We start from the raw sequence: 10,289 nt of genomic DNA, 5'->3' as shown, positions 1-10,289 counted from the left end.
GTAAATTATTGTCTTTTCTTGTGATTGTAGTAATGTGTTTTTATTACATGTTCAGCACTTTGGCTCGACCAAAAATCGTTTTTTAAAAGTGCTATATAAATAAAATGATTTGATTTTTACATTACATTTCATTTAGCTGATGCTTTTATCCAAAGCGACTTACAATTACCAATTACAGGGACATTCTCCCTGGAGTAACTGAAGTGCCTTACTCAGGGGCACACTAGTGGTGGTGTTCCTGGCGGGATTTGAACTCACAACCTTCCGATCGTCAGCCCACCTCACTATCCATTAGACCACCACTATCCTTGATTTGATTTGATTAGACAGTTAACTTGTTAAATAATACAGACTAGAAAATAATGCTTGTGTAAACTCCCTAAAATGGCATTACTGAACATATTACAATGTTTTCAGCCAGCCAATAAGCAAAAATGATTAAAAAAAAAACCACAAACATATTTGACAAATGAAGTGAAGGTTGCATCGGCATCAAGGAAACAGCGAGAACAAAGCAAATGTGCGTGACTCAAGTCCCTTTAATGCTAACTGGTAAAACGGGCACAAAAATAGAAAAATGAATTACCTAATCCAAGACAAGCTTTCCCTTGTGAGCTATCTTTGGAGGCCGCATGCAAGACTGAGATAGGAGAATACACTCTGGTATCCTCAAACCAAAACTTGTATCGTTGGTAGTTATCTCCATCTAAAGCAGCAGCTGAACCTGCTGAGAGATTATTATATAATAATAATAATAATAATAATAATAATAATAATAATAATAATAATAATAATAATAATAATAATAATAATAATAATAATAATAATAATATTAATGCAAATCAAGCACACCAAAGTCACATATTGGATAAACCTGAGTTTATATTTTGGATTGACATAAGAGAAAAACTAATTAAGTATGACATTGTGTCCGCTCAAAACCCCGGTGTAAGTGTGATGTGAGCGATTATTTTGGAACACTTCAATCTTAAAATAAATGTAACATCTTTGAATGTAAATATTACCAACAGGAGATTGCAAATTACAAAATCTTGTCATTTTATTGGGTGACAATTAAAAATACACAAAAGTGTTTTTCACACCAGGGACATTTGAAAATAACTTTGGTCAACAACTGGAACAAGGCTGACATTCAAAGTACACTGCATAGAGCCAAAAATGGACTTGAAGATATGTCTGCAGAGTCAGTCGAAGTGTTAACAGCGTGACATAATGAGTGTGAATAGTGTTGGAAAAGACAACCACATCATCAAGATACACATTACAGTTGGTCCCTGTTTTTCATGAGTCAGAAGTGGAGACCTACTTTGGTGCATTTGAGCGCATTGCTGCTGCTCTGCGCTGGCCAGAAGATGTGTGGGCCATACTTTTACAGTGCAAGCTAGTCGGCAAGGCTCAGGAGTCTTGCTCTTCAACTGAATACAACTGTAATTGTGTTTTGGGGAATGATATGTAAGGAAATATTTCAAATAATAGGCTATGAGGTTTCTAAAAGTAGTTTGGTACTCTATTTATGTAAATTCACTGAGGAAATTATTGCAAGTGACAGATAGTTGATCAAAATTCTGCTAATATCCAGCAAGAAAGCTTTCACAAGGTTTAACCTGTTAAGCACCGAGCCTGTTTTTCAGGTTTCAGGCTCGAAAATGACATTCCCAAAACAAATGACTACAACTTCACTTCTAAAAGGGTTATATGAATAATTTCTTTTATCAAAGCAAGGTTACATCTGTGAGTTGGATGTAGAAGTGTCAGAATCAATATAGATTTTTCTCAGTCAGAGTAAATTCAGATGGAACATAGTAAAAAAAGGTAAATTCTTACCTCCGCCTAAAGAAAAAACATTACTTATAGTGAAAACCACCCTTGAATGATGGGTTAGTAGACTAAAAGCTTTAGGAATCCAAACTATAACATATAATAAGTACCCTGTATCAAGATTGAGGCAAAACAAGTTAAATTTGACCTTTTTAGAGAGATTTAGCAAAAAGAAAGTTCCAGGCGGAATAAGCTTTCGGCACATTTGGGTACATCTGGTTCCATCAGTGCCATTTGACCTTTTTCAGGTACCAGACTATAAAAATGATGTATTACATTGAATTATCACCATAGGTATTCATTCCATCCAAAGAATCTTTTTTTTTTTTTAAACTTTTTTTTTTTTTTTAATTTGTGAAAAAAAGAAAGACCCGCCGACGGGGGCTTTGGGGCTTAACAGGTTAATGTGTGTGTGTGGTCTATAACAGAGAGACACACAAGTATAATTAGAATCTCTTACTTAAATATATTATACCATAAAAAATAAGCATAACTTTACCCTTAATCGTACTATATAACTCTCTAGGGCTAATTCACTGATCAACATGTAGGTTGTTATAAAACCATTACAAATATAAACCGCACTGATAGCTCCTTTAACTTACAATGAGACGGGTTAATATGTCATCTAAACATTAGAGATTGCCAACATTGTCAAACATAACACTTCAAATGGAGAAAGTACAGCTAAATAATGCTAACATTAGCTAATGTAGCTTAGCTTTATATATCAATAACAACCTCAGTTAGCAAACTCCAATACAACTCAAATGCCGTGCAAGGCTCAATAATGTCCATTTCAGTGTGAGTAACGGTGACTTACTATTGGTCAGCGACGCACAAAACTCACACGCCATGTTGCCACATTTAGGTCGTCTGACGGGCCTCTCTCTTTTTCTCCTAACTCCAGCTGCGCAGCTCCATGTCCCATCAACAGACAACAAATACTATGCCAGATTTGCAATGCTGGGGAGTAGCGACGCTACCGGCTTAGCTAACATATTCAGTAGCTTTACGTAGGCTTTGCTACTTTAAAAACAATGTAGCTTTCCCTGAAGCAAGCTACTTGTACCACCAAGTAGAGGCTTAGCGGAGCGTCAGCACCTGATGACAATGGAATCTGACGAGGAAGACGCAACTATTTCTTGCACCAAAATGGGATGGGCACCGGAACCTGATATTATTGCAGTGAACAAACACATTAATACTTCTTTCGGTTAACTACGATGCTTTTACACCGCTCACTCTGCTGCTGACACGCACCTCATCTGCCCCAGTTACACACTCTCAAGATGGCACTCGTAGCTACCCACATTCAAATGATCTTCAAGTGACCGCTTGCTCCTGTTTACAGACCTGCTGCGATACTGTCCAGTGTGATAGTGATGCCAAGTGACGACTTTATATAACAAAGCTCTATTCAAACCAATGCTTTAAATGTACAGATGTGATTGTGAGGAAGCGCACACACTCCCTCACTAACATACTAGCTTAACTATTTGTTGTTAAGAAAGGTAGTCTATTTAAATTAATTGAACAGTCTTTAAAACTCACAATCACAAAGTAATCCCCATGTCCTTTGTTCAGAGCTGGAAGCCATCTTGTTCCAGTGCTTTTGAAAGAAAACCCTCTCTCCATGTATTGGTTTTTCATCTGCACCTCACATTGCAACAATGATCATAACAGTTAATGAAAAGTACATTTAAGAGTAGTATTGCCTTTTGACTTCAAGCTGTATACGTGTAAAGACAATTAATGGCTGTATCATCCACAGAATTTGTAGTTATAAAAACTATTGTTTGTAGCACTAAATGTAAGTGTACTTCTGTCTTAACAGGTGCCTATTCAAGATCAATCCAACGGTGCTTTCATTGACTACAAACATCGCTGACTTCGAATGGAGAGAGTAGAAACGCACCCATGTACACACGCACACACATAACTGGTAGATTTCTTTAGTGTTTATAATTGTTATCTTTGTCACAAAATGTTGGCTATTGTTAAATGTTGAAATGTTTCATTGCCGGTCTATTTTGCTTTATTATTATTATTATTTCAAATATATCTTATTTAATGTTTTTATTTTTGTGATGTATATTATTATTTTCAAATATATATGATATATAAATATATATATTCGTGTGATCTTTTCTGCAAAACATCTGACAGTTAAAGTAAACTTGGGCTTTTGCAAAGTAAAATGACATTTTACATGTAAATGGTCTCAGATTTCGTGAAGTTTGCTGACGACACGACCATCATCGGCCAGATCACCGACGGTAACAAGACGGTGTACAGAGAGGAGGTCAAAAACCTGACATCTTGGTGCCAGGATAACAACCTCCATCTCAACGTCAGCAAAACCAAGGAGCTGATTGTGGATTACAGGAAGCAAGTTGTCCCAATCCAAAAGGTGGGATCAGTTGATTTGAAGAAAAATAGGTCCAAACTTATACAGGGTTTTTACCTTCTCTCGTTACAACATTATAATCATACTAAACCTATCATGCTGTGATCATGTTCTAATATGAAACTTTAATTCACAGTTTTACATTTATTACCATAATTTGTAACTTCAACTGTCCAATTCAGTTGTGACATTTAAAATCTTCAGAATTTAGAGGCATTTCCTCATAAAAGACCGGTGATAATAAAAAGCACATTCAAACTTTCATTCACAAAATCAATTCACATCAATTCCATACCTTTTTTCCGACACAGATGGCGGGTACCAACATTCACAAACACATACCTATATCCCGCATGTATTCGGAGGAAGATCGTCACAGGTGGCGGTTACTAATACTCACAAACCCACTCCTATCATTCCACTCATTCAACCCAGAAATTCACTCCACTTTCAACAAAGAAATTCGAGAGATATTTACCAAGTTTGAGAGAACCTTACAGAGAGCAAAAACCCAGCTCTGAAGGAGAGCGCTTTACCGAGAGAGAGCATACCAGGGGAACCCCCCCCTCTCTCTCACTCTCTCCAAAAAAAGGAAGTTCCTCCCCATCTGCCAGTGTCTTTATGCTCGAAAACAGGATAGAAAAACCTAAAGACACCTCCTCCATACCCATATTTGTGGAAACTGGACATGGCCTCTGATGTACAGGACTGGACATGACCAGACATGTGCTATGGCATAAGACACACCTTCCCATGTTTGTGTAAAAAGGACATGACCCCTACTCTGCAGGACTTGCACAATATTATTCTCGGCTATGACATAACCACCTTTTTGGGCCTCAATGTATTTCTCCTTAAGTCAGGAGCCCCCCTCCCTGAGAACAAACTGCCTCTTTCTTATCAGTGACACTCATAAACCATTATAGGCCTTTCACTCAACTTAACAAACCACTTGTGTTTTGTTTATACTGTAAATATAGAAAATCATAAAATATGAAACATTTTCATTGTGGGTTATACAAGAATATAATTGACTATATTTGATTATAACTAACTTTCGTTTTAATTATTCAACCTAATATGAAGATCTCAACAGTGGTCAAACTTGTCAGGTGTTGCAGTCTCAAAGTCATGTAGGTGGGTCCTCACATAATGACTAATCTGGAGGTATTTAAAGAAATCCGCCCTAGCCAGCCCATACTTTTCCTGAAGCTGCTGGAATGATGCAAATGTACCACGGATGTATAAATCGCCGACGCTACCCATTCCTAACTCTCTCCATCTGTCAAAGGTTCCATCCATAATTGAAGGGGTAAATGATGGGTTTAATGATAGGGGAACATTGAAGGACAGGGCCCTAAGTTTAAGTTGTTTTGTAATTTGTCTCCAAATCTGAATGGTATTATGAATAATCGGGTTATTATTATAGTATGACTTTTTAAGACGCACGGGAGACATAACTATGGCACCAAGAGAGGAGGGTAGGCAGTCTTCTCGTTCCAAGTCAAGCCAGTCTGCGAGTACAACTGTCTCGTCTAACCAGTAGGAGACACAACGAATATTCTCCGCCCAGTAATAGCGCATAAAGTCTGGCAGAGCCAGCCCGCCTTTCGTCTTAGTCTTGCACAAGTGACCTTTCTTAATCCTATGGGATTTATAGTTCCAAATAAAGGGGAGAATTATCTAATCTAGTTTTGTGAAAAAGGCTTTAGTGATATTTAAAGGTAAGTTCTGAAAAAGGTATAACAGCTGAGGGAGAAAGATCATCTTGACCGTCTTTACTCTTCATTTACTATTTCCATGTAACTACTCTCTCTCCTCTCAATAAGTGATCGGGGGCGTCACTCTCCAGCTTAACCAATCACTTCGCTCTATTCCCAAGAGCCTATCATAGCGCTCTGCTAAACCTTTTAAATCTGCTCTCCCCCCTCTGACAGCTGTCATTTCAGGTGACTCAACGCAACTCTCCTCCACCCCCTTATCACCTCCTGTCCCTCTGAATCCAGGGTCAAGCTAAGCCCCTCCCCTTCAGACTGACCCAACTATCCTTCACCACCACCAGTGTCTAGACCCCAGGGGCGTTTCATCAGATCGGTTCTGCCCTCCCGAATGATACTTCCTGCACAACGGGGCCGAATCGCCAAAATCACCATTACATTAATTTGTGTATCTCTGCAATAAATATTTATTCTTACATCAAAACCGTCTCTCCTGATTGAACTGAGGACATATTGTTTATCCCGTTTCTTTTATTTTTTAACAATATGATTTGTTGATTACAGTGTACTCTAACTTATTCTGAATATCTTATTGTGTGTCTACCATAGAACCTCTGGAGGTAAGTATATTGTTGATGTTTATATGCATATAGTTATCTATCTTTTTAATAACAGTTTCAACTTTAGTGCAATGCCTTGTTTATTACTTGTTTCTGCAGCTACAACTAAATATATAAGTAAATCTAATCTCATCTAAATAAACCTAAATAAAAAGTATTTTATTTCTGCTTCCAACCTGATTCAACGGAGGTGAAAGGACTTAAGGAATAATCCTAAAATTCCATCTTAACTCTGAACTCTAAATGAGCTGATTGTAATCTGTAAACACAAACAATATGCAGGAATGTGAGTCTGTTTCAAAGGCTTTTTTCATTTAGTTTGGTTTGATGATATAAACAGAACAGAATCAAACTGGAAACATCGTAAATATTCTCTATATCAATAAGTCATTGGTTCTTCTTTTAGACCAGAACAGACTGATAACTCAACAGGAACTATCAAACACATCCCAATGGAAGTTTCAAGTCACAACATTTCATTAACCAAACAGATTATTAGAGAAACTACTCTGCAGATGAATCAGTCAGTGGTTATAGTATAAATCAGAACAGTAGTATGACAAAAACGTTAAACATATTCAAAACTTCTGTTGATAAAGATGGAGTTTATATGAAGTCATGTATGAATATTGTCACACAGAGTTTATACAGTCAGACAGATTTTTCTCATCTGAATTGTCGTAGGACTAATTAATTGTCCTCTTTTTTTGTTGCACATGCAGATTTGACTTGGAAAATGTCAGGTTCAGAAGAGTCTCCAGGGTTGTCCTCAGTCTCTGGTTGTAAATGTCTCTCTGGATCTGAGTTCCTGGCTGGTTCTGGTCCTCCACAGTCCTCTCCATCAGCTTCTGTTTCCATGTGTTCAGCTGAGCTGCTGGCTGGAGGCTCTGCCTCTCTGCTCTCCTCAGTTTGAGTTTGATGAAGCTGTGAGGACTGACGACCAACACACTTATGGCTTTTGACCTTATGACTCCAGGTAAATCTTTTGTCACAAACACTGCAGCTGTATGGTTTCTCTCCTGTGTGGATTCTAATGTGGCACTTTAAACTTCCTCTCACTGCAAAAGATTTCTTACAAATTGAGCAGATGTATGGTTTCTCTCCTGTGTGTATTCTCATGTGCAGATTTAAATATCCTTTCCATGCAAATGTTTTCTCACAGACTGAGCAGCTGAAAGGTTTCTCTCCTGCACTACGTCTTGAATCACTGACAGGGTCTTGTTTATTTCTCTGAGAGTTTGAACCTGGTTCTCTGGTCTCCTTCCAATCAGCCCTGTCTTCAGTCTGAGGTTCAGAAGAGTCTCCAGGGTTGTCCTCAGTCTCTTGTTGTAAATGTCTCTCTGGATCTGAGTTCCTGGCTGGTTCTGGTCCTCCACAGTCCTCTCCATCAGCTTCTGTTTCCATGTGTTCAGCTGAGCTGCTGGCTGGAGGCTCTGCCTCTCTGCTCTCCTCAGTTTGAGTTTGATGAAGCTGTGAGGACTGACGACCAACACACTTATGGGTTTTGACCAGATAGCTCTGTGTGAATCTTTTGTCACAAACATTGCAGCTGTATGGTTTCTCTCCAGTGTGGACTCTCATGTGTCTATTTAAATCTCCACTCTGTGTAAAATATTTCTTACAAAATGAGCAGCTGTATGGTTTCTCTCCTGTGTGGTTTCTCATGTGGTGCTTTAAACTTCTTCTATGTGAAAAATATTTCTTACAGACTGAGCAGCTGAATGGTTTCTCTCCTGCACTACGTCTTGAATCACTGACAGGGTCTTGTTTATTTCTCTGAGAGTTTGAACCTGGTTCTCTGGTCTCCTTCCAATCAGCACTGTCTTCAGTGTCTTCAGAAGAGTCTCCAGGGTTGTCCTCAGTCTCTGGTTGTAAATGTCTCTCTGGATCTGAGTTCCTGGCTGGTTCTGGTCCTCCACAGTCCTCTCCATCAGCTTCTGTTTCCAGGTGTTCAGTTTGTCTTTGATGAAGCTGAGAGGACTGAGGTTCCTCTTCATCATCTTCACTCTTCACAGGGACAGGAGTGAATGTGGACTTGGTGATATCAGCCTCCTCCAGCCCTTGAAGCTGCTCTCCCTCCTGACTGCTCCAGAGTTCCACCTGTTCCTCTTTAATGTGTGGGGGGGGCTCTGGGTCCTCCTGGTCCAGACTGGAGCTCCACTCCTGCTGCTCAGGGGGAACCTCTTCTTTAACCACCACCAGCTGCTGGACGTCTGCAGGAAACAGGAAACACATATTCAGAGAAACTGTTAAGTGTTAGAATTTAAAATGTAATGACCATTACCAACATTAACATTTCAAATGCTTGCCTATCATTTAGCTAAGTCCCGCCCCCTTTGTATTTCTGTTGGCTCAATTGTCTGTCAATTACACCTTTTTTCCAGATGCTCCGGAGTTTCAGGAAAACAGGTGAGTTAGTACTGTAGCTGATATTAAAGGAAGTTATACTGCTTAGTTTGGACAGGGAGAGCGTGGGGGTGAAGTTTCTTCTTTTCTGTTTGCAGATATGAGTTTCTACATGTAGGTTTGTGTAAGTCATGATCATGTTAGTTATCAGGGTTAGATCTGCATTTACTGGCTGTATGAGCTGATGGTGCATTTTAGTGATTGTTTTTAAGGTAAAAGGGCGCTGCTATTGCAGAGCTCGCTGTGTCCTTCAATGCACACGTAGCAAATAGGTAGGAATGGAGGAGCCAAATCTCTTTCTTAAATTCTTAAATTCTCAAAAATCCACTCTTTTTCTCAAAATGTTGAAGTTGGAGTAATGAGGCTAATGTTAAAAGTCAAAGTTACTTTAGTTGTTGCATTAAAATATCAAACACTGAGACCAGTGTCAGTGTAAGCTTGCTCACTGCCACTCGTCTACCGGCAGACATCGATCCCCTATTGATATACAATTAAATAAACTTAACACTAAGTAAGGAAATCAGTGTTTGGTATATTATTTCTTTGTTGTAACAATGCTTCTTGGCAATAAATCTGATAACGTTGGAAAGCCTGTTTTCTTACCTTTCAAATGGTGCCACATTGGTGAGGAACATGCATTCGTGAGAGTTAATAAAGGGAGAGTTCAAAGAGAGAGGGAACAGACCTGCTCTGTGGATCTGAAGCTGAGGCTGTAAAACAGCGTCCAGTAGTTTCCGGTGTCTCTCGTTCTCCTGTTTTGAACGAGACAGTTCCTCCTCGTACTCTGCTATCGTTCTTTCAAACAGAACAAAGATGTCTTCAGCAGCCGCAGTGAGTCGCTGCTTCACCAACGAGAGCAGCACAACACTCATGTTTACTAAATCACCACTTCCTGTTAAACACACTGTTTCTCCGTGTGCTTCAGTCTCTGTTAGACACACCGTTTCTCCGTGTGCTTCAGTCTCTGTTAAACACACCGTTTCTCCGTGTGCTTCAGTCTCTGTTAGACACACCGTTTCTCCGTGTGCTTCAGTCTCTGTTAGACACACCGTTTCTCTGTGTGCTTCAGTCTCTGTTAAACACACCGTTTCTCCGTGTGCTTCAGTCTCTGTTAAACACACCGTTTCTCTCTGAAGCTTCCTGAGCTGCTGTTCAGCTGGACGGCAGGAAGCAGAGGTTTGGGAGGATGATGTCCCTGATGTTTAGATTTCTCCAGCACCATGGGGGGTCCTGTGTGGATGGCAGCTCCTTCCTCAGCAGATCCAGTTCTCCAGAATTGTCCTAATAAAAGAGAAA

The 10,289-nt window shown here is 39.4% G+C and overlaps 1 protein-coding gene across 1 annotated transcript; it reads right to left on the bottom strand.

The window, feature by feature from the left end:
- Positions 1-6,791: 6,791 nt before the first annotated feature.
- Positions 6,792-9,971, bottom strand: LOC117486614 (zinc finger protein 135-like). The gene is made up of 3 exons (XM_034135118.1): positions 9,679-9,971; positions 7,920-8,800; positions 6,792-7,793 (listed from the first exon to the last, which is right to left on the bottom strand). Exons 1-3 carry the CDS (start codon positions 9,863-9,865, stop codon positions 7,278-7,280), a joined length of 1,584 nt encoding a protein of 527 aa, XP_033991009.1. The 5' UTR covers positions 9,866-9,971; the 3' UTR covers positions 6,792-7,277.
- Between the last annotated feature and the right edge of the window lie 318 nt (positions 9,972-10,289).

The sequence above is a fragment of the Trematomus bernacchii genome, unplaced genomic scaffold (assembly GCF_902827165.1).
Source record: "Trematomus bernacchii unplaced genomic scaffold, fTreBer1.1, whole genome shotgun sequence".
NCBI lineage: Eukaryota > Metazoa > Chordata > Actinopteri > Perciformes > Nototheniidae > Trematomus > Trematomus bernacchii.
Note: the sequence above shows the minus strand (reverse complement) of the source record. Positions and strands in the feature narration are given on the sequence as shown.

Coding starts and splice junctions, on each gene's coding strand:
- LOC117486614 (XM_034135118.1), bottom strand. CDS start 9,865: ATGAGTGTTGTGCTGCTCTCGTTGGTGAAGCAGCGACTCACTGCGGCT. Junction 8,801..9,678: donor GCTTCAGATCCACAGAGCAG/GTCTGTTCCCTC, acceptor TGTTTCCTGCAG/ACGTCCAGCAGCTGGTGGTG. Junction 7,794..7,919: donor ACTCAGATCCAGAGAGACAT/TTACAACAAGAG, acceptor GACCCTGTCAGT/GATTCAAGACGTAGTGCAGG.